This window comes from Staurois parvus, unplaced genomic scaffold (assembly GCF_062004578.1).
Source record: "Staurois parvus isolate SC_StPar_1 unplaced genomic scaffold, SC_StPar_1.0 ptg001165l, whole genome shotgun sequence".
Taxonomy (NCBI): domain Eukaryota; kingdom Metazoa; phylum Chordata; class Amphibia; order Anura; family Ranidae; genus Staurois; species Staurois parvus.
In genome coordinates, this window is record NW_028318961.1 from 81,743 (window position 1) to 107,157 (window position 25,415).

The 25,415-nt window shown below is 43.7% G+C and overlaps 1 protein-coding gene across 2 annotated transcripts in view; it reads left to right on the forward strand.

The window, feature by feature from the left end:
• The window catches only part of LOC149439018 (netrin-1), a 177,738-nt gene that overhangs the window by 72,023 nt on the left and 80,300 nt on the right, over positions 1 to 25,415 (forward strand). For both annotated transcript variants that reach the window (XM_089659570.1, XM_089659569.1), the window contains exon 3: positions 14,604 to 14,792. In XM_089659570.1, coding sequence (XP_089515696.1) covers positions 14,604 to 14,792 — 189 coding nt within the window. The remainder of the gene's footprint in view (positions 1 to 14,603; positions 14,793 to 25,415) is intronic.

Here is a 25,415-nt window from a genome sequence, read left to right on the forward strand (position 1 = left end):
ATTCATCCCCCATAGTAATTCATCCCCCATAGTAATTCATCCCCCATATAGTAATTCATCCCCCATATAGTAATTCATCCCCCATATAGTAATTCAGCCCCCATAGTAATTCATCCCCCATATAGTAATTCATCCCCCATAGTAATTCATCCCCCATAGTAATTCATCCCCCATATAGTAATTCATCCCCCATAGTAATTCATCCCCCATATAGTAATTCATCCCCCATATAGTAATTCATCCCCCATATAGTAATTCATCCCCCCTATAGTAATTCATCCCCCATATAGTAATTCATCCCCCCTATAGTAATTCATCCCCCCCGTGTCAATTTACTTACCTTTGCTCCGCGCGTTCCTCTCGCCGTGTTCCCGCGCAGTTCCGGTCTTCAGGGCGGACTGTGAGAGGAGCCTAGCTCCCCTCACGTTCGTCACGCTGCCCCGCCTACACACATCCTGACAGCCAATGTATCACGCTCCGCGGGCCGGATTAAAAGGTCCGCCGGGCCGTAGTTTGCCCATTGCTGGTCTATAACATACAATTCCAATAAAATACATTTGCATTTTTGGCTGTAACATGACAAAATGTGGAAAATTTCAAGGGGTAGGAATACTTTTTCAAGTCACTGTATGCGATATGCAGGAATAATCCTGCAATTGGCAAAATAACTCTTTTGCTGCATAGGAATCACGGGTTCCAAGTCTCCAAAATACAGTCAATGGGATGGAGTGATGAGCTACAGCAATGGATGGAAAACTGGAGGCCTAAGCAAGTTCAATGTGTGTGGTGTGAACCTTTAAACCTGGGTGATCTTCCCACTGAAGTGACAGAAGTACCTGGTGGGCAATTGGATCTGCCAGCACTTATTCATTCTGTATATAAAAGAACTACATACAGTATACACAATATGACGTAAAATAGTACTGAACAGGTTCTGTCTAAAAATGGCATCTCCTTGGCTTTACAAATTTGCGTCAGGTAGACGGACTGTCCCAGCACAGTATTTGGCTCTTCACGCTACATGTAGTACAGTATAATCAACGTCTTATTTTTCCTGCCGTGAAAATCCAACGTGAGTGTTAAATATTTGGAGAACTAATTTAGATTCCAGCAAAATGTATTTTTTCTGTAACTCTAACCTGTAAACTGCTTATGAATTTAAGCTGGCATGAGAAGAGGGGAAAAACGATCAGAGTGCAAACATCGTTGGATGACGAGGGAAGGACGCGGAATAAAAAAACAATAAAGAGATTACTGTAACTGAAAGGAGGGCTCCTAGTAGGGATGTCCCACCGGACCAGGCCCGGGTCTACTTTGCTTCTTAAGGCAACAGGGCGCACTGGGGAAAGCTGTCAGCTACGGCAGGAAAAGTTCACTGAAGCGCTAAAATATAATTTATACTTTAGGGGCCATGGAAAGCCCGCAGCGAGCTGGAAGTGTTACTCTTGTTTTGCACTTGACAACCTCTGGGAGATATTTAGAATGCAGGTATATACGCATACCGGGTGCCCATTCCCATTACAGTGCCGGGCATTGTTCCAGGAAAGGATTTTTTTTCATTGTTATATTTTGAGTGATGGTTACAAATGATACAGTAGAAGTTTCGTTTTTTTGCTGAAGTTTTATCCAACATACAAATTTAGAAATGTTATTGTATTCTGAAATAAAACAATGTGGGGCACTTTAGGGATAACACTGACTTTACTGGTCAGGGGAGAACAGGGGTCAGAGTTTTTTCAGAAATCTGAATGAAAGTCTTACAGTTTTTCATAAGTAGGTTGTGGTTGCATGGTGTGATAGCAGATAGGCTACGTCGTTATGAATATGAAGGGTCTCGGTGATTTCACTGGTCTCTAGTGATCGGATAGGCTGCGTTCTCATGAATATGAAGGGTCTCGGTGATGTCACTGGTCTCTAGTGATCGGATAGGCTGTGTTCTCATGAATATGAAGGGTCTCAGTGATGTCACTGGTGATGGATAGGCTGCGTTCTCATGAATATGAAGGGTCTCTAGTGATGGATAGGCTGTGTACTCATGAATATGAAGGGTCTCGGTGATGTCACTGGTCTCTAGTGATGGATAGGCTGCGTTCTCATGAATATGAAGGGTCTCGGTGATGTCACTGGTCTCTAGTGAATGGATAGGCTGCGTTCTCATGAATATGAAGGGTCTCGGTGATGTCACTGGTCTCTAGTGATGGATAGGCTGCGTTCTCATGAATATGAAGGGTCTCAGTGATGTCACTGGTGATGGATAGGCTGCGTTCTCATGAATATGAAGGGTCTCTAGTGATGGATAGGCTGTGTTCTCATGAATATGAAGGGTCTCGGTGATGTCACTGGTCTCTAGTGATGGATAGGCTGCGTTCTCATGAATATGAAGGGTCTCGGTGATGTCACTGGTCTCTAGTGAATGGATAGGCTGCGTTCTCATGAATATGAAGGGTCTCGGTGATGTCACTGGTCTCTAGTGATGGATAGGCTGCGTTCTCATGAATAAGAAGGGAATATAAACCTACATTTTCAGTGACAAAGATTTTATCTCAATGTTTATATCCAGCATCAGTGCACAAAGTGCCAGCATGACATGGACCACTTTTGCCTCCATCCAATGAATGAGGAATGTTGACCTTTAATCTGTCAATACTCTGTACACGTTCTGTTTCTGCACAACCACTTTTGGAATCAAAGCAATGCACTAACAGGTAAGGCCATTGAAAGATTTGTTGTGAAAGTTCTGGTCTCTAGTGAATAGATAGGCTGTGTTCTCATGAATATGAAAGGTCTCGGTGATGTCACTGGTGATGGATAGGCTGCGTTCTCATGAATATGAAAGGTCTCGGTGATGTCACTGGTCTCTAGTGATGGATAGGCTGTGTTCTCATGAATATGAAGGGTCTCAGTGATGTCACTGGTCTCTAGTGATTGGATAGGCTTTGTTCTTATGAATATGAAGGGTTTCGGTGATGTCACTGGTCTCTAGTGATTGGATAGGCTTTGTTCTTATGAATATGAAGGGTCTCAGTGATGTCACTGATCTCTAGTGAATGGATAGGCTGCGTTCTCATGAATATGAAGGGTCTCGGTGATGTCACTGGTCTCTAGTGATGGATAGGCTGCGTTCTCATGAATATGAAGGGTCTCGGTGATGTCACTGGTCTCTAGTGAATGAATAGGCTGTGTTCTCATGAATATAAAGAGTCTCGGTGATGTCACTGATCTCTAGTGATGGATAGGCTGTGTTCTCATGAATAAGATGGGTCTCGGTGATGTCACTGGTCTCTAGTGATGGATAGGCTGCGTTCTCATGAATATGAATGGTCTCGGTGATGTCACTGGTCTCTAGTGATGGATAGGCTGCGTTCTCATGAATATAAATGGTCTCGGTGATGTCACTGGTCTCTAGTGAATGGATAGGCTGCGTTCTCATGAATATGAAGGGTCTCGGTGATGTCACTGGTCTCTAGTGATGGATAGGCTTTGTTCTCATGAATATGAAGGGTCTCGGTGATGTCACTGGTCTCTAGTGATGGATAGGCTGCGTTCTCATGAATATGAAGGGTCTCGGTGATGTCATTGGTCTCTAGTGAATGGATAGGCTTTGTTCTCATGAATATGAAGGGTCTCGGTGATGTCACTGGTCTCTAGTGATGGATAGGCTTTGTTCTCATGAATATGAAGGGTCTCGGTGATGTCACTGGTCTCTAGTGATGGATAGGCTTTGTTCTCATGAATATAAAGGGTCTCGGTGATGTCACTGATCTCTAGTGAATGGATAGGCTGCGTTCTCATGAATATGAAGGGTCTCGGTGATGTCACTGGTCTCTAGTGATGGATAGGCTGCGTTCTCATGAATATGAAGGGTCTCGGTGATGTCACTGGTCTCTAGTGAATGAATAGGCTGTGTTCTCATGAATATAAAGAGTCTCGGTGATGTCACTGATCTCTAGTGATGGATAGGCTGTGTTCTCATGAATAAGATGGGTCTCGGTGATGTCACTGGTCTCTAGTGATGGATAGGCTGCGTTCTCATGAATATGAATGGTCTCGGTGATGTCACTGGTCTCTAGTGATGGATAGGCTGCGTTCTCATGAATATAAATGGTCTCGGTGATGTCACTGGTCTCTAGTGAATGGATAGGCTGCGTTCTCATGAATATGAAGGGTCTCGGTGATGTCACTGGTCTCTAGTGATGGATAGGCTTTGTTCTCATGAATATGAAGGGTCTCGGTGATGTCACTGGTCTCTAGTGATGGATAGGCTGCGTTCTCATGAATATGAAGGGTCTCGGTGATGTCATTGGTCTCTAGTGAATGGATAGGCTTTGTTCTCATGAATATGAAGGGTCTCGGTGATGTCACTGGTCTCTAGTGATGGATAGGCTTTGTTCTCATGAATATGAAGGGTCTCGGTGATGTCACTGGTCTCTAGTGATGGATAGGCTTTGTTCTCATGAATATGAAGGGTCTCGGTGATGTCACTGGTCTCTAGTGATGGATAGGCTTTGTTCTCATGAATATGAAGGGTCTCGGTGATGTCACTGGTCTCTAGTGCTCAGGTAGGCTGTGTTCTCTGAATATGAAGACTCTATTTAGCTTTTTCTAGGTTGCATGGATGAGTGACTGCACATGGTTGGTGCCACCAACATGCCTTTATTTTATAGCTCTGAGGTTTTAGACATAAAACTTCTGTACAGTTGTGGAAAGTCAGCACGCTGTGACATTGAACACAGCTGAGATGATTTATGCAGTGGCATTTTGCATTAAAATTTTTAGCTCTTGGGGAAAGCAGACGCGGGGTTTGTGTTACACACTGTTTGAGTCTGGACAGCTGCCATTATTATGAGAACAAACGTTGACCAAGGGTGCGATGTACAACTGGACAGGAGAAGTCTTAGAACCTGCCTCTTCTAAAAACAATCTGTCTTCCATACTGGAGGTGGGGGTGTTTGCGCTTTTACTAGGTGTCATTTGTCATATAAAAGGTCCAGCAGTTAAGTTTTTTTTTTTTTGGCAGAAAGTTTCAGTGGTGACAAATGATTACTTTTAAATAAACTGTGACAAGTCAAAAGAACAAATTTTCTTCAGTTTTGGAAAATGCTTTGGGGGAAAGCACAAGGCAAGCTGTAAGGGGATTAATATGTTACAGGCTCTGTTCCAGGGTAGAAATTGAACATATGAGTCTTCATGAAATATCTGGGTCAGCCTGGTGTCACATGGGGTCCTGTTTATACAAATCGGGGCAAGAAAACAAGGAAGGCATGGTCCAACAAACCTAAAGAGAGGAACTCATGATGGGAATGAGAGGCTATGTTATGGGGGATAAATAGTGTTGCATTTGGACTTCCCCACCCCAAAAAATGTCTACTTTTTTTGTTTTGTATTTTGTGCTAAAACTAAAACATAAATATTTTATTGGCAGCATCATTCCACTATATAGTCCATTATATAAAACACGGAGATAATTATTTGAGTTAAACCAGGCAGGCTCTTGCACTCTATAGTTGTGGGTAGATCCAACACACTGCCTGAGTTCAGGGACATGCACCCGAACCCACACAACTGGCAAATTGGGAGCAGCGGCTGTGTCCATGAACCCGATGAATCGCATTTGACGTACATGGGACTGCCTGCATAGGGACACACGGAAAGCCTGTTCATCCCTGTGTTGGCAAACACAGCCCTCCACAGGCATACGGTCCAGCACGCCCATGTGAACGAGGCCTTTGACCTACCAACATGTATCTAGTGTAAGGGTCTGTTTAAAGAATCCATATAATTTATAGGGCAGTTCAAGTGATAGGGGGCTTTGTAGTTGTTGACAGACCTGCGCGATTATCTGAAGTGTAGGCTTGGCGTTGGTGTTCTTGATGTTTCTAATATGAGTCCACAAAGCTCTCTAATGTCCCTATGCTGCAAAGTGTCCCTGTAACTACAGCACTCCCTAGCAGAACCCTTCCCTACCTAATACTTAACCCTAATTTTTAACCCCCCTTTTCTGACACATAAAGCCCAACTCTAGTTGCAGTTTACATCCGCTAAATACATTCCAGGGTGTGCAAAGTCTTAAGCTGACCATACATGGGCTATTTTTTTATTCCGGTTCAACCAGCGAATGTGTGGATGTGGAACACTAGATCAACCTCTGTTCATCCACAACGGCCACACATGGATCAAAATTCCATGAACCCTCCGAATTGTGATCAATGTCTGGCCAGCTGTACAATTTGTTTTCTTTAGAGCCCTAACCCGAGTAGAAATGCCTGTCCCCTGCCAACATGCTGCTGTGTGGAAACAGTAGTATCTCTGCAAAGATTCTGGCACGCTCCCAGCTGAAACAGAGCTAGAGCTCTTCTCTCATGAGGGAGTGTAATCTTTGCTGGTTGAAGAGCTTTAGGTGTGACTTCCCATATGGAAGAAAAATATATTCGAAATATATTTTAAAAATATTCTTCCCAAATATATTGCCATATATTTGAAATGCTACAATTTTGGCCATATTTAACATATTTATATATATATATATATATATATATATATATATATATTGCATGTTGAAATGCGTTTTTATTACAAAATATACAGTTTTGTTTTCTTCAGACTGAGAAGAAAAGCCTGTGCCCTGCCAGAACACCATAGAGACAAACCCTTGCTATCTGTGTGGAAGCAGTGGTCTCTCTGCAGAGGTACAATACACCGCAGCTAACCCACATGGAAGAAAAATATATTTTAAAAATAATCTTCCCAAATATATTTCTATATATTTAAAATGCTACAATTTTGGCCACATTTAATATATATATATATATATATATATATTGCAATGTTGAAATGCGTTTTTATTACAAAATATACAGTTTTGTTTTCTTCAGACTGAGAAGAAAAGCCTGTGCCCTGCCAGAACACCATAGAGACAGACCCTTGCTCTCTGTGTGGAAGCAGTGGTCTCTCTGCAGAGGTACAATACACCGCAGCTAACCCACATGGAAGAAAAATATATTTTAAATATATTTTAAAAATATTCTTCCCAAATATTTTGCCATATATTTGAAATGCTACAATTTTGGCCATATTTAATATATTATATATATATATATATACTGCATGTTGAAATGCATTTTTATTCCAAAATATATGAAAGATATATTTTTAAAAATACATTTCAAATTACCTGTATGTCTTTAAAAATACAAATCTACATTTTTTGGAATGCATTTACAAATATATGTAAAAATGTATGTTAAAATGACTTGTTTATATGTAAAAAAATCTATTTTTTAAAAATATATTCTTCAGATTTTTTTTAACATATAAAAAGTCATTTTAACATACATTTCTACAAATATTTGTAAATGCATTCCAAAAATGTAGATTTGTATTTTTAAAGGCATACAGTTAATTTCAAATGTATTTTTAAAACTATTTTTCACATATTTTGTAATAAAAAATGCTTTTCAGCATACAGTGTGTGTGTATGTATGTATATATATATATGTGTGTGTATATATATATATATATATATATATATATATATATATATATATATATATATATGTGTGTGTGTATGTATATATATATATATATATATAATTTTTTTTTTTTAAATATATTGAATATGGCCAAAATTATAGCATTTCAAATATATAGAAAAATATTTGGGAATAATATTTTTAAAATATATTTCAAATATACTTTTCTTCCATGTGGGTTAGCTGAGGTGTATTGTACCTCTGCAGAGAGACCACTGCTTCCACACAGAGAGCAAGGGTCTGTCTCTATGGTGTTCTGGCAGGGCACAGGCTTTTCTTCTCAGCCTGAAGAAAACAAAACTGTAAGACTTTGTACATCGCTTGATTTGATACATCTGGAATGTATTTAGCTGATTAAAACAGAAAGTTCAATTGGGCATTATTTGTACATATGGACCGCAAGTGAGGTGATCCCTTGACAGAAGATAAAGCTGTTAGGGAATGAGTCTCAGTCCACGCCATCATCTTGAATCTGTGGGGTGCCCAATGACCTGCCTGGGAATCGATCCTCTTTTTGTTCATGTATGAAGAACAGTCACAGGGAAGCAAAATAACGACAGTAACTGATTATTTCCCAATTTCTAGGAGGGAATTCTACATTCCAACATTCTTGTGATGAAGTTTGGAAATGATTGCCGTAAGTCACTTTCATCCTCGGCCAAGTGTCTGTAATGACCTTACAGCATCGTAAAATTCTCTGCCCAGAAAACTTGCAGAGCAAAACCGTCGGTGCCATTTCTACATTGCGGTGTCTTTATGGGGTTTAATCATCATTCAGAGGGTGAGCACTCCACCGGAACCGAATAATGTAATAAACAGCTAAATAAAACGTAAGGCTTTCTTCATGATCTCATATTTTCAAACAGAACAACAAACATCCCAGAGCTAAATTTTACCAGAAGGTTAATGTTGAAATTTTACAATTTTTTTTTGTAATTTTATACATTGATCTGCAAATTTGATCTACTCATAGATTTACAAATATATACAAAGGACAAACCTCTGCCTTTAGGTTTTTACAAACTGAACTTGTTACTAAGTGGACCTGTCATCAAACAGCACCTTCTGCTCTCCTGCCTGCCTTGTTCCTTTATATTCACCAATGGTGACAGGAAGCAGAAAATATCAGTGATGAAAGTTTCTTGGTGGAAGAGTCAGCCAATCTGCATTCACTTTGTGTAATATTCGTTCTTATCAGTTTTCGGGAGAGAAAAGCGAGGTGGGGGGGGGCGCTCTGTCTAGTATCTGGTCTGATGTAATAAGGTGGGAGTGGTGGGAGGATCCCCCCCCCAATTGATTCTTGTCTTGTGCATCGGGCTTGTCTTTATTTGAAAGCAAGGCTATCCCTAAGCTTCCTAAGCTCTAATCCCTTCTTGGTAGGGATGGCCAGGTACTTACTAAGTTCTAATGTCTTCCAGGTAGGGATGGTGCAGCAGTGGTCTGGCCAGGGGATGGGCTGAGAAAAGCCCACGATGTCCCTGAAGTGACAGTCCAGGGATGCTGTAATATCTCACGGTGGTGGAGCTCACCATGAGTTTTTCGGCACCAAGGTCAATGCACTATTGCATACTCTTTTCTTCCCTGCCTTCAGGGCTGGGCCTTTTGAATAGGACCGGAGGAATTTTTTATTCTGGCAAAAAGGCTAGCACATTGGCACTTTTTGAAGCACTTATCCATTTCCCTCCTCCCTTTTTTTATTTGTTGTATGTCACTTGCACTTTTTGCACAGCACGTATGCACTTTACTCATCCTCAACTAGTAGGGTGTAAGTCCTCGGACTTGCCTTGAAAGTCTTTGGGGGGGGGTGTGTCTTTTGGTCAAGTTCACCCCCTTCCATGGTGTCTGCCTTCATGGGAGCCCCACCTAATACTTGTGTTGGTCTTACTTTGGCAGGCCTCCCGAAGAAAAGGTTCCACCTGGTTTCGGCCAGGTGGACCATGAGTACCCCAGGCCTTGCACCTTGGGGGGATCAGGGCTAGGGTCCTTTCTCTTCGGAGGAGGACAATGTGTACACCCTGTGCAGGTTTTTTGTGTTGCTTCACTGTTGTGTGCTCATTTTTTTATGCACTTGGTGTTACGTTTTGTGAGTGTGTTTCACCACAACACGAAGCTTTAAAAAACCCACAGAAATCTGGTGACCAAACTTCCAGGGTTTTGTTTTGGTCATCTGACCTTGGGATTCGAGAGTAGCGGTTTGACATCTACTATTCAAGGTGAGAAAAGCAGATATCCCATTTTGACTGCTCTGAGTGCTCTGAAGCAAGTTCTATCTAGCTGTCCAAAAGGAGTGTTGGGGAATTATTCTGCTTTGAGTTAGTTGCTCCTCCGGCCATCTGCAAATTTTGCAGCTTATAAATCAACAAGCTGCTTTACAGCTTCTTAACATGAAAGGGTTATCATTTTGCTTGCTTCTGTGTTTTTTGTGTTTTTTTTTTTTTTTGAGCCATACATCTTGGATTTATTGGAGATGATTTACTATAATAGACTGTTTTTACCTTGCAAGGGATTTTTTACTTTGGAAATAATACCCAAATGCTAGGAAAATTGGAAAAAAAAAATAAATATGTATAATTTTTTTTTCTTTGCTTGCATATGATTGAATGATGAAAGTCAGAAAAGTTTCACTTAACTAAGGGGATATTGTCTGTTTGACTTTAGTAGATCATCCACATTGCCCTTGAGTGTCCTTGGTTGAATCCTTGACTCTTTTATTCTTCTTTTTCTAATATTAAATTTCAATAAAAAATAAAATGAGCTCTTTTAGTGGCTAATTAAAAAAAGAACTTAAAATTAAAGATTTCAGAGCACTAGTCTCAGCGATGGACAAGAGGGCTCTGAAAGCTAGCCTTTAAAGAGATCCTGTAGTGGCGTAGTAGTCAACGGGAGGAACCACAGCACCCAGCAGGGGATACGCTATCTGATACTCTTGGAGGTCCTGGATAACAGCAGGATCCAGTATTCTTCAAAAATGCAAAGATTTAGCACACCATCCACATAAAAGGGTTCTTCTCTTTTTGCTCATTACGGTTTCTTTTTTATCCATAGAAGATCTATAACTAAGTAACAAAAAAGATTCTTAAAATGCAAGTTTTTTTGGAGCATTAGACCCAATCAATGAGCAGAGGGCTCCTAGTATTTGCACGTATCCACTAAAGAATTTGTCCTCCTAAACTATTCCATGACACCTACAAAAGTATCTTTTCTGGAACATCCCTGTTCCCAACACCCTTTGTGTTTATTGAGACAACCTGTCACTCCGCACATCACCAGCACATCCCCCCCCTCCCCCCCATGTCTCTTCGCCCCTCCTGTTTTTGACAGCTCTTTTCTAACCTTGTCAAGCAGGGACCATCACAGCATGAGAAGGACTGCTTGTTGTGACAGCACCTCAGTGTCTGATAGCAGCAATTCCTGAGGCTGGACCTTCATAGTCACTGACCTGACAAATTGTTTGTAGGACTTTAGGCATCAAACCGGAACTTTCACAACAAATCTTTCAATGGCCTTACCTGTTAGTGCATTGCTTTGATTCCAAAAGTGGTTGTGCAGAAACAGAACGTGTACAGAGTATTGACAGATTAAAGGTCAACATTCCTCATTCATTGGATGGAGGCAAAAGTGGTCCATGTCATGCTGGCACTTTGTGCACTGATACTGGATATAAACATTGAGATAAAATCTTTGTCACTGAAAATGTAGGTTTATATTCCCTTCATATTCATGAAAACACAGCCTGTCCATCACTAGAGACCAGTGACATCACTAAGACCCTTCATATTCATGAGAACGTAGCCGATCCATTCACTAGAGACCAGTGACATCAACGAGACCCTTCATATTCATGAGAACACAGCCTATCCAATCACTGGAGACCAGTGACATCACCAAGACCCTTCATATTCATGAGAACACAGCCTATCCGATCACTAGAGACCAGTGACATCACCGATACCCATCATATTCATGAGAACTCAGCCTATCCATCACTAGAGACCAGTGACATCACCGAGACCCTTCATATTCATGAGAACTCAGCCTATCCATCACTAGAGACCAGTGACATCACCAAGACCCTTCATATTCATGAGAACACAGCCTATCCATCACTAGAGACCAGTGACATCACTGAGACCCTTCATATTCATGAGAACGCAGCCTATCCATTCACTAAAGACCAGTGACATCACCGAGACCCTTCATATTCATGAGAACGCAGCCTATCCATCACTAGAGACCAGTGACATCACCGAGACCCTTCATATTCATGAGAACGCAGCCTATCCATTCACTAAAGACCAGTGACATCACCGAGACCCTTCATATTCATGAGAACACAGCCTATCCATCACTAGAGACCAGTGACATCACCGAGACCCTTCATATTCATGAGAACACATCCTATCCATTTACTAGAGACCAGTGACATCACCGAGACCCTTCATATTCATGAGAACACAGCCTATCCATTCAGTAGAGACCAGTGACATCACCGAGACCCTATATATTCATGAGAACACAGCCTATCCATTTACTAGAGACCAGTGACATCATCGAGACCCTTCATATTCATGAGAACACAGCCTATCCATCACTAGAGACCAGTGACAGCGCCAAGACCCTTCATATTCATGAGAACACATCCTATCCATTTACTAGAGACCAGTGACATCACCGAGACCCTTCATATTCATGAGAATGCAGCCTATCCATTCACTAGAGACCAGTGACATCACCGAGACCCTTCATATTCATGAGAATGCAGCCTATCCATTCACTAGAGACCAGTGACATCACCGAGACCCTTCATATTCATGGAAACACAGCCTATCCATTCACTAGAGACCAGTGACATCACCGAGACCCTTCATATTCATGGGAACATTGCCTATCCATTACTAGAGACCAGTGACATCACCGAGACCCTTCATATTCATGGAAACACAGCCTATCCATTCACTAGAGACCAGTGACATCACCGAGACCCTTCATATTCATGGGAACATTGCCTATCCATTACTAGAGACCAGTGACATCACCGAGACCCTTCATATTCATGGGAACACAGCCTATCCATTCACTAGAGACCAGTGACACCAGGACAAAATTGCATTTTTTGAGCTGAAGAGACAGATCTATAAACCATTGAACTTCACATTAGTAATGCTTCTACACTTCTCAGTGTCATTGTCCAAGGATTTGGGGCTGATAAAATGTTCAGCACTCCTGGGACAGATATCTGAGTCACTTACACCCCCGCCAGACTTGGTGAGATATGTCACTGAGCTTTATGATAAGAGAAGTTCAATAGTCACACTTGCCTGCAGTCAGAGTTTGACGCTGTGTGTGCTCTTGTAAAACAATGTTCAGTTTATTTTTAACTGTAAATGACGGCCTTTCCCAACCTTTTTACCACCAAGGATCAACGTAACTTTAAGGTCTGAGGGAACTCCTGCTAATATCTACTATATCTACAGCTCACAGCACATGGAAGAATCTCCTTTACATTGGTGGTCAGTGGGAAGAATGTCCCTTACATTGGTGATCAGTGGGAAGAATGTCCCTTACATTGGTGATCAGTGGGAAGAATGTCCCTCACATTGGTGATCAGTGGGAAGAATGTCCCTTACATTGGTGATCAGTGGGAAGAATGTTCCTTACATTGGTGATCAGTGGGAAGAATGTTCCTTACATTGGTGATCAGTGGGAAGAATGTCCCTTACATTGGTGATCAGTGGGAAGAATGTCCCTTACATTGGGGGTCAGTGGGAAGAATGTCCCTTACATTGGTGATCGGTGGGAAGAATGTTCCTTACATTGGTGATCGGTGGGAAGAATGTCCCTTACATTGGGGGTCAGTGGGAAGAATGTCCCTTACATTGGTGATCGGTGGGAAGAATGTCCCTTACATTGGTGATCGGTGGGAAGAATGCCCCTTACATTGGTGATCGGTGGGAAGAATGTCCCTTACATTGGTGATCAGTGCGAAGAATGTTCCTTACATTGGTGATCGGTGGGAAGAATGTCCCTTACATTGGTGGTCAGTGGGAAGAATGCTCCTTACATTGGTGATCAGTGGGAAGAATGTCCCTTACATTGGTGATCGGTGGGAAGAATGTCCCTTACATTGGTGATCAGTAGGAAGAACGCTCCTTACATTGGTGGTCAGTGGGAAGAACGTTCCTTACATTGGGGGTCAGTGGGAAGAATGTCCCTTACATTGGGGGTCAGTGGGAAGAATGTCCCTTACATTGGTGATCAGTGGGAAGAATGTCCCTTACATTGGGGGTCAGTGGGAAGAATGTCCCTTACATTGGTGGTCAGTGGGAAGAATGTTCCTTACATTGGGGGTCAGTGGGAAGAATGTCCCTTACATTGGGGGTCAGTGGGAAGAATGTCCCTTACATTGGTGATCAGTGGGAAGAATGTCCCTTACATTGGGGGTCAGTGGGAAGAATGTCCCTTACATTGGGGGTCAGTGGGAAGAATGTTCCTTACATTGGGGGTCAGTGGGAAGAATGTCCCTTACATTGGGGGTCAGTGGGAAGAATGTCCCTTACATTGGTGGTCAGTGGGAAGAATGTTCCTTACATTGGGGGTCAGTGGGAAGAATGTCCCTTACATTGGGGGTCAGTGGGAAGAATGTCCCTTACATTTGTGGTCAGTGGGAAGAATGCTCCCTCCACAGAAGCCTAATAAGGCCATTGGTGTCGTTGGTTACTTATTGGACACGCAGAAATTGATCACTGCTCAGGGACCTCCCAGCAACCTCTTGAGGAACCCTGGTTGAGAAAGACCGGTCTAATCCCTGTACATAATAATATCTCAGGACAGTTTGCAGGATTACCTGGGGTTGTCACCCTCCTGGCTATGCATTGTGGTTGGGTTGTGCATTGACAGTGCATGATTGCATGTCAGTGTAGCAGTCAGCTGTTTCTGTCTACTGGATGTATCATTGCAACTAAAAATAGTACAAATCTGATGACTGAATGATTCCCCCCAACAAGTGAATGAATTCCTCCATCCCTGCAGTGCAAAGTGTCTTGACCTAACGTGCTTCTTTCTGTCCTTCTGCAGCCTGCAACTGTAACCTGCACGCCCGCCGCTGTCGCTTCAACATGGAGCTCTTCAAGCTGTCCGGCCGTCGGAGCGGAGGGGTCTGCCTGAACTGCCGCCACAACACGGCTGGCCGCCACTGCCACTACTGCAAGGAGGGATACTACCGGGACATGACCAAACCCATCACCCACAGGAAGGCCTGCAAAGGTGAGGAGTGCTGGGCCTCAATGATCCCCTGCATAGGGAACGCAGTGCGATCTGTACATACGCATGTCTGGACATCCACATTGTGTAGCACTGAAGTCAGTTTATTTTTTTTTTGTTTTCAGCTTATTTGTTCTTCTATATTTCAGCAAAGCTGAGAAATGAGCCCTGTGGGTGGGGAGGAAATGTATCACAAATCTTCTTGCGTGTTGAATATCATTTTAAAGCGGTAATAAACCCAAAAGCAAACATTCGTTCTCTTGCAGCTTACCAATTCTTAGATGTGATGGCTGCATTCGTTTTCATGTTATGCTTTCATTCTTCAATTTTTATCCGGTGATCCAGCCGGCAAGTCTGTTGCTTTTCACAAGCTCTCCAGCCAAATGCATCAGTTTACATGGATGAGACAAACAATTTAACACTGGCAGGGGGTGATTAAAATGTTCAGCTTTTATTTATTCATGGAAAAACCTTTATCCTAAAAGAAAAAAAAAAATTAGAAACACAGAAATGTGACGGCAGAAAAAGACAGAGTGTTCTGCCTGTTTTTTTTTTAGTTTGCTTGCTTTATATATATATATATTTTTATTTTTTTTTTAACTTTGTATAGACAAAAGAATTGTTGGCTGTAACTATTTATAAAGTGTGAGCTGGAGTTTGGCTTCAATTTGTTAGTGTATTATTATTATTATTATTATACAGCCAATCATGTGCAACGAAAAAAAACAAAAAAAAACAGGAATTTTGGCTCACGCATGATTGGATGATTGAAGTCCCCACGCCTTATTCACCAAGCTAAAAATTCATTTTGCAATAAGAAAGGTCGCTTCAAATATTCAATCGTGTGCAAGAACCACCATTTTTTTTTTTAGTTGGTCGTTGTTGTTCAGTTCTAAATTTTTACGCCCGTGCGCCAAAAGTTTTGATAGCGCAACTAGAAGGCCTCATGTACACATGAATCTCCCAACAGTTTGCTCAGCGCTTTACAATATAAGGGAGAAAGTACAATTAATTACAATACATTTCAGTACAGAAGGAATGTGAAGGTATTTGTACATCTCTCACCTCCCCTCCACACTGACAATGCTGCTCTTTGCGGTGCCCCTGTGCTCCTTCCTCCAGAGTGGGGGCACCTCTAATATTATTTTTTTGTTTGCAGCTTATTTGTTCTTCTATATTTCAGCAAAGCTAAGAAATGAGCCCTGTGGGTGGGGAGGAAATGTATCACAGATCTTCTTGCCTGTTGAATATCATTTTAACGCGGTAATAAACCCAAAAGCAAACATTCGTTCTATTGCAGCTTACCAATTCTTAGATGTGATGGCTGCATTCGTTTTCATGTTATGCTTTCATTCTTCAATTTTTATCCGGTGATCCAGCCGGCAAGTCTGTTGCTTTTCACAAGCTCTCCAGCCAAATGCATCAGTTTACATGGATGAGACAAACAATTTAACACTGGCGGGGGGTGATTAAAATGTTCAGCTTTTATTTATTCATGGAAAAACCTTTATCCTAAAAGAAAAAAAAAAAATTAGAAACACAGAAATGTGACGGCAGAAAAAGACAGAGTGGTCTGCCTGTTTTTTTTTTAATTTGCTTGCTTTATATATATATATATATATATATATATTTTTTTTTTTTAACTTTGTATAGACAAAAGAATTGTTGGCTGTAACTATTTATAAAGTGTGAGCTGGAGTTTGGCTTCAATTTGTTAGTGTATTATTATTATTATTATTATACAGCCAATCATGTGCAACGAAAAAAAACAAAAAAAACCCAGGAATTTTGGCTCACGCATGATTGGATGATTGAAGTCCCCACGCCTTATTCACCAAGCTAAAAATTCATTTTGCAATAAGAAAGGTCGCTTCAAATATTCAATCGTGTGCAAGAACCACCATTTTTTTTTTAGTTGGTCGTTGTTGTTCAGTTCTAAATTTTTACGCCCGTGCGCCAAAAGTTTTGATAGCGCAACTAGAAGGCCTCATGTACACATGAATCTCCCAACAGTTTGCTCAGCGCTTTACAATATAAGGGAGAAAGTACAATTAATTACAATACATTTCAGTACAGAAGGAATGTGAAGGTATTTGTACATCTCTCACCTCCCCTCCACACTGACAATGCTGCTCTTTGCGGTGCCCCTGTGCTCCTTCCTCCAGAGTGGGGGCACCTCTAATATTATTTTTTTGTTTGCAGCTTATTTGTTCTTCTATATTTCAGCAAAGCTAAGAAATTAGCCCTGTGGGTGGGGAGGAAATGTATCACAGATCTTCTTGCCTGTTGAATATCATTTTAACGCGGTAATAAACCCAAAAGCAAACATTTGTTCTATTGCAGCTTACCAATTCTTAGATGTGATGGCTGCATTCGTTTTCATGTTATGCTTTCATTCTTCAATTTTTATCCGGTGATCCAGACGGCAAGTCTGTTGCTTTTCGCAAGCTCTCCAGCCGAATGCATCAGTTTACATGGATGAGACAAACAATTTAACACTGGCAGGGGGTGATTAAAATGTTCAGCTTTTATTTATTCATGGAAAAACCTTTATCCTAAAAGGAAAAAAAAAAAAATTAGAAACACAGAAATGTGACGGCAGAAAAAGACAGAGTGGTCTGCCTGGTTTTTTTTTTTTTTTTAGTTTGCTTGAGATATATATATATATAAATTTTTTTTTTTTAACTTTGTATAGACGAAAAAATTGTTGACTGTGACTGTTTATAAAGTATGAGCTGGAGTTTGGCTTCAATTTGTTAGTGTATTATTATGATTATTATACAGCCAATCATGTGCAACGAAAAAAAACAAAAAAAACAGGAATTTTGGCTCACGCATGATTGGATGAGTGAAGTCCCCACGCCTTATTCACCAAGCTAAAAATTAATTTTGCAATAAGAAAAATCACTTCAAATATTCAATCGTGTGCAAGAACCACCATTTTAAACATTTATTCTCTTGCAGCTTACCAATTCTTAGATGTGATGGCTGCATTCGTTTTCATGTTATGCTTTCATTCTTCAATTTTTATCTGGTGATCCAGAAGGCAAGTCTGTTGCTTTTCACAAGCTCTCCAGCCGAATGCATCAGTTTACATGGATGAGACAAACAATTTAACACTGGCAGGGGGTGATTAAAATGTTCAGCTTTTATTTGAGGTGCGTTACTGGCCACATCACCAGGTGAAAACAGAGGGGGGAAAAAAGCCAAAGAAAAGAAAACGAATGCAGCCACCACATTAATGACTGCTGAGATGAGATCAACTAGCTTGTTGTTTTGGATCAGCCTGACGTAACCCAGAGACACAGACACTGTACAGCACTACTAAGCAGATCGCTGGTGTATGTTATGAGCATGGGCAGACTGACCATTTGGAAACTCGGGCACTGCCTGAGGGCCCGGGGTCAGTAGGGGGCCCCATGAGATGCCCCTGGTACCTTTTTCATAGGCTTTTTTAAAATTTGGGCAAGGACACAGGGGCCCCATGATCCCCTATTGCCTGGGGGCCCCATGGGTTGCCAGTCCACCCCTGGTCATGAGAGTATATATGGATGGTTTTCTGCATTTGTTTGTTGGAAAGTGTATAGGAGCCGTGTTTGGAGCTGGAATCTCTAAGTTTTAATGTAAGTGGTTATTAAATTTTCCCTTTGCTTGGAATATAAGTCTTGAGACCCTTCTTGTCTTTCTGAGGACCTTGGAAAAATATCTTTGAAGAGAGAATGGAAGATTTCTGATCCGTAATATTGTTAAGCTAATTAATACACACAGAGGGTAATAGTATTTCGCACTATTGGTGCTGGTGTGGCGTACGCACAGTGTTGGTGCTGGTGTGGGGTACGCACAGTGTTGGTGCTGGTGTGGGGTACGCACAGTGTTGGTGCTGGTGTGGCGTACGCGCAGTGTTGGTGCTGGTGTGGCGTACGCGCAGTGTTGGTGCTGGTGTGGCGTACGCGCAGTGTTGGTGCTGGTGTGGCGTACGCGCAGTGTTGGTGCTGGTGTGGTGTACGCGCAGTGTTGGTGCTGGTGTGGCGTACGCGCAGTGTTGGTGCTGGTGTGGCGTACGCACAGTGTTGGTGCTGGTGTGGGGTACGCACAGTATTGGTGCTGGTGTGGTGTATGCAGTGTTGGTGCTGGTGTGGTGTACGCACAGTGTTGGTGCTGGTGTGGCGTACGCACAGTGTTGGTGCTGGTGTGGCGTACGCACAGTGTTGGTGCTGGTGTGGCGTACGCACAGTATTGGTGCTGGTGTGGCGTACGCACAGTGTTGGTGCTGGTGTGGCGTACGCACAGTGTTGGTGCTGGTGTGGTGTACGCACAGTGTTGGTGCTGGTGTGGTGTATGCAGTGTTGGTGCTGGTGTGGTGTACGCACAGTGTTGGTGCTGGTGTGGCGTACGCACAGTGTTGGTGCTGGTGTGGCGTACGCACAGTGTTGGTGCTGGTGTGGCGTACGCACAGTATTGGTGCTGGTGTGGCGTACGCACAGTGTTGGTGCTGGTGTGGCGTACGCACAGTGTTGGTGCTGGTGTGGTGTACGCACAGTGTTGGTGCTGGTGTGGTGTATGCAGTGTTGGTGCTGGTGTGGTGTACGCACAGTGTTGGTGCTGGTGTGGCGTACGCACAGTGTTGGTGCTGGTGTGGCGTACGCACAGTGTTGGTGCTGGTGTGGCGTACGCACAGTGTTGGTGCTGGTGTGGCGTACGCACAGTGTTGGTGCTGGTGTGGTGTACGCACAGTGTTGGTGCTGGTGTGGTGTATGCAGTGTTGGTGCTGGTGTGGGGTACGCACAGTGTTGGTGCTGGTGTGGCGTACGCACAGTGTTGGTGCTGGTGTGGTGTACGCACAGTGTTGGTGCTGGTGTGGTGTACGCACAGTGTTGGTGCTGGTGTGGTGTATGCAGTGTTGGTGCTGGTGTGGGGTACGCACAGTGTTGGTGCTGGTGTGGCGTACGCACAGTGTTGGTGCTGGTGTGGTGTATGCAGTGTTGGTGCTGGTGTGGGGTACGCACAGTGTTGGTGCTGGTGTGGCGTACGCACAGTGTTGGTGCTGGTGTGGCGTACGCACAGTGTTGGTGCTGGTGTGGCGTACGCACTGTGTTGGTGCTGGTGTGGCGTACGCACAGTGTTGGTGCTGGTGTGGCGTACGCACAGTGTTGGTGCTGGGGTGGCGTACGCACAGTGTTGGTGCTGGTGTGGCGTACGCACAGTATTGGTGCTGGTGTGGAGTACGCACAGTGTTGGTGCTGGGGTGGCGTACGCACAGTGTTGGTGCTGGTGTGGCGTACGCACAGTGTTGGTGCTGGTGTGGCGTACGCACAGTATTGGTGCTGGTGTGGCGTACGCACAGTGTTGGTGCTGGTGTGGCGTACGCACAGTGTTGGTGCTGGTGTGGTGTACGCACAGTGTTGGTGCTGGTGTGGTGTATGCAGTGTTGGTGCTGGTGTGGTGTACGCACAGTGTTGGTGCTGGTGTGGCGTACGCACAGTGTTGGTGCTGGTGTGGCGTACGCACAGTGTTGGTGCTGGTGTGGCGTACGCACAGTATTGGTGCTGGTGTGGCGTACGCACAGTGTTGGTGCTGGTGTGGCGTACGCACAGTGTTGGTGCTGGTGTGGTGTACGCACAGTGTTGGTGCTGGTGTGGTGTATGCAGTGTTGGTGCTGGTGTGGTGTACGCACAGTGTTGGTGCTGGTGTGGCGTACGCACAGTGTTGGTGCTGGTGTGGCGTACGCACAGTGTTGGTGCTGGTGTGGCGTACGCACAGTGTTGGTGCTGGTGTGGCGTATGCACAGTGTTGGTGCTGGTGTGGTGTACGCACAGTGTTGGTGCTGGTGTGGTGTATGCAGTGTTGGTGCTGGTGTGGGGTACGCACAGTGTTGGTGCTGGTGTGGCGTACGCACAGTGTTGGTGCTGGTGTGGTGTACGCACAGTGTTGGTGCTGGTGTGGTGTACGCACAGTGTTGGTGCTGGTGTGGTGTATGCAGTGTTGGTGCTGGTGTGGGGTACGCACAGTGTTGGTGCTGGTGTGGCGTACGCACAGTGTTGGTGCTGGTGTGGTGTATGCAGTGTTGGTGCTGGTGTGGGGTACGCACAGTGTTGGTGCTGGTGTGGCGTACGCACAGTGTTGGTGCTGGTGTGGCGTACGCACAGTGTTGGTGCTGGTGTGGCGTACGCACAGTGTTGGTGCTGGTGTGGCGTACGCACAGTGTTGGTGCTGGGGTGGCGTACGCACAGTGTTGGTGCTGGTGTGGCGTACGCACAGTATTGGTGCTGGTGTGGAGTACGCACAGTGTTGGTGCTGGGGTGGCGTACGCACAGTGTTGGTGCTGGTGTGGCGTACGCACAGTGTTGGTGCTGGGGTGGCGTATGCACAGTGTTGGTGCTGGTGTGGCGTACGCACAGTATTGGTGCTGGTGTGGAGTACGCACAGTGTTGGTGCTGGTGTGGCGTACGCACAGTGTTGGTGCTGGTGTGGCGTACGCACAGTGTTGGTGCTGGTGTGGAGTACGCACAGTGTTGGTGCTGGGGTGGCGTACGCACAGTGTTGGTGCTGGTGTGGCGTACGCACAGTATTGGTGCTGGTGTGGAGTACGCACAGTGTTGGTGCTGGGGTGGCGTACGCACAGTGTTGGTGCAGGTGTGGTGTACGCACAGTGTTGCAGGGATCACAGAGTGCTCACAGTTTCATTTGTATTACATATGTGCACTAGAAGAAATTACTTTATTTTATTATAAAAAGTTTTTTGGTTTTTTTTGGCACATTTTTGAAGTGGTTTGAGTTTTGCACTGAGTGATTATTCCTTTGTATAAAGGTAATGCACTAGAGCAGTGGTCGGCAAGCCGCGGCTCGAGAGCCACATGCGGCTCTTTACACACTTTAATGCGGCTCTTCTGTGTGCCGGGCGCCCGCTCCCCTCCCTCCTCTCAGGCGGCCGCCCCAAAAGTCAGGACTCTGCAGCTAGCCCAGCAATGGGCAAACTACGGCCCGCGGAGCGTGGCAAACATTGGCTGTCAGGATGTAGGCGGGGCAGCGTGACGAACTCCTCTCACAGTCCGCCCTGAAGACCGGAACGGCGCGGGAACACGGCGAGAGGAACGCGCGGAGCAAAGGTAAGTGAATTGACACAATATGGGGAATGAATTACTATAGGGGGGATGAATTACTATATGGGGGATGAATTACTATATGGGAGATGAATTACTATATGGGGGATGAATTACTATGGGGGATGAATTACTATATGGGGGATGAATTACTATGGGGGATGAATTACTATGGGGGATGAATTACTATATGGGGGATGAATTACTATGGGGGATGAATTACTATATGGGGGATGAATTACTATATGGGGGATGAATTACTATGGGGGATGAATTACTATATGGGGGATGAATTACTATAGGGGATGAATTACTATATGGGGGATGAATTACTATAGGGGGGATGAATTACTATAGGGGGGATGAATTACTATAGGGGGGATGAATTACTATGGGGGATGAATTACTATATGGGGGATGAATTACTATATGGGGGATTAATTACTATATGGGGGATTAATTACTATGGGGGATGAATTACTATGGGGGATTAATTACTATATGGGGGATTAATTACTATGGGGGATGAAGTACTATGGGGGATGAATTACTATATGGGGGATGAATTACTATATGGGGGATGAATTACTATGGGGGATGAATTACTATATGCGGGATGAATTACTATATGGGGGATGAATTACTATAGGGGGGATGAATTACTATATGGGGGATGAATTACTATATGGGGGATGAATTACTATGGGGGATGAATTACTATGGGGGATGAATTACTATGGGGGATGAATTACTATATGGGGGATGAATTACTATGGGGGATGAATTACTAGGGGGGATGAATTACTATATGGGGGATGAATTACTAGGGGGATGAATTACTATATGGGGGATGAATTACTATAGGGGGGATGAATTACTATATGGGGGATGAATTACTATATGGGGGATGAATTACTATATGGGGGATGAATTACTATGGGGGATGAATTACTATATGGGGGATGAATTACTATATGGGGGATGAATTACTATGGGGGATGAATTACTAGGGGGGATGAATTACTATATGGGGGATGAATTACTATATGGGGGATGAATTACTATATGGGGGATGAATTACTAGGGGGGATGAATTACTATATGGGGGATGAATTACTATATGGGGGATGAATTACTATATGGGGGATGAATTACTATGGGGGATGAATTACTATATGGGGGATGAATTACTATATGGGGGATGAATTACTATGGGGGATAAATTACTATATGGGGGATGAATTACTATATGGGGGATGAATTACTATGGGGGATAAATTACTATATGGGGGATGAATTACTATATGGGGGATGAATTACTATATGGGGGATGAATTACTATATGGGGGATGAATTACTATGGGGGATGAATTACTATGGGGGATGAATTACTATATGGGGGATGAATTATTATATGGGGGATGAATTACTATATGGGGGATGTATTTTCAGTTTTAAAAATGTGGCTCTCAAAATAAATTTCAATCGTGGTTTTGGCGAGATTTGGCTCAGTTGAAAAAAAAGGTTGCCCACCACTGCACTAGAGTATTTATTTTTTATTTTGAGGTTTACTGGGTGAAATAGGAGTCAATCCTTCTTATTGGAAGAAAAAGTTTGGAAAGTTTGGGACTCTTTTGGACACTTTTGGGATTTTTTGAGAGTTTATTGGACACATAGGTGTCCGTTTATGAACCAGCGGTAATAGATCACTGCTCAGTTCTCCGGCATTCTCGGAGAACACAGTTCTCCTGTGAATGCAGTTTATGAAGCAGTTCTCCGAACAAAGGGAGAACGATCTCCAAAACGCTGGAGAACGGTCTACAAACGCAGGAAAACGGCTGATTTTACTATAATCTCGCGAGATTACCGTAAAAGATCAGTTTACTAAGCAGAGGTAAATTATCGCTGCTTAGTTTGGGGTCCCTCCGATTCTCCAGCTCTGGGCTGGAGAATCTGGATGGAGAACACAGATCTCCAGCGAAGGGCTGACATGATCTCCTGAGTGTCATAAACTGTGAATGACCAGAGAATAGCTGAGATCCGTTGAATCGCAGTTATTCTGTGTGTCATAAAAGGACACTTTATGGTTTAATGGTATTGTAATATATCACAAAAAGGTTATATTATATGATTATTGCACTTTCTAGGGAGAAAGTATGACTTTTTGAGGGGTTTGTAGTGGAGGAGGTTATATATTTGTTTATATATGGATTGTTCGCCAGGCAATCACAACTTTTGGGGCACGGGCGTAAAAATTTAGAACTGAACAATGAGCAACTAAAAAAAAAAAAGTTGTGGTTCTTGCACACGATTGAATATTTGAAGCGACTTTTCTTATTGCAAAATGAGTTTTTAGCTTGGTGAATAAGGCGTGGGGACTTCAATCATCCAATCACGCGTGAGCCAAAATTCCTGTTTTTTTTTTGTTTTTTTTCCCTTGCACATGATTGGGTATTCTTTTCAAAGTGAACTTTCTCCAACTCTTTAGTAAATCAACCCCAATGTTCCTAGAAATTCCAGATTCCGCTGCCTGGCGTAGAAGGGTGTGGACCGTCGCGTCGTGCACCTGGCCGCCCTCTCCTCTTCTGTAGCCTCTCTCTGGGGCTGCTGCAAACCTCCTGCACTGCTGGCAGGCAAACTGTTAAATTCCAGTGGCAGAGGAGGAGGTCAATGTTTCCCATATGTGCTATGTACACCCCCCCCCCCCCCTCCCTTTGCAGCCCAGCACAGGTGTGCATACCATTGGACAGTGCCTTGTATTGAACAGGTTAAGCAGAGAATGGCGGGGAGGGGGGGGGGGGGTGAGAACCGGCTACAAAGGCTGCAAGCTTTGAGGAATGGCCCCAGACATTGGGGAGAGAATCCCATTGAGGAGGGGGGGAAGGGGCAGGTTAATCTACCTGCAAACATCAGAGAGCGACGGCGAGGGCACGTGAGTGTGTCTGCAGGTGTTGGCGGCCCGAGGTTAGCCGGTTCCCACAATCGCATAGACGTCAGCGCGGTCCTGCCGGTAAAATGACTATTGTGTTGGGGTATGCGGGGAGCAGAGACGGCACATCATACAGAGATGTCAATGAAATCTCCCAATAATAAAATACTGAAACAAAGTAACAAAGTGTAGCGATATAAAATAAATAACACGTGAACTCCCCTCGATGTCCTGCTCTCCTGGCAGCAGGAAAAAACGCTAAATGGAGCAAAACCGCATTTACCCGCGTTTAGCGTTTGGACGTTTATTCCTTTGATTGGCCAGAATATTTTACATTCACATGAATAAGCGCCCAAGTGCTAAACGCAGCTAGCGTTTACACTCGGTATTGCCGCATTTAGCGTTTTTTGACCAAAACGTTCCTCTCCTGAGTGCGATTCTTCTGCATTCATTAGAGGAACGTTTAATGCGATTCTTCGGCATTCAGGAGAGGAACGTTTAATGCGATTCTTCGGCATTCAGGAGAGGAGCGTTTAATGCGATTCTTCTGCATTCATGAGAGGAACGTTTAATGCGATTCTTCTGCATTCAGGAGAG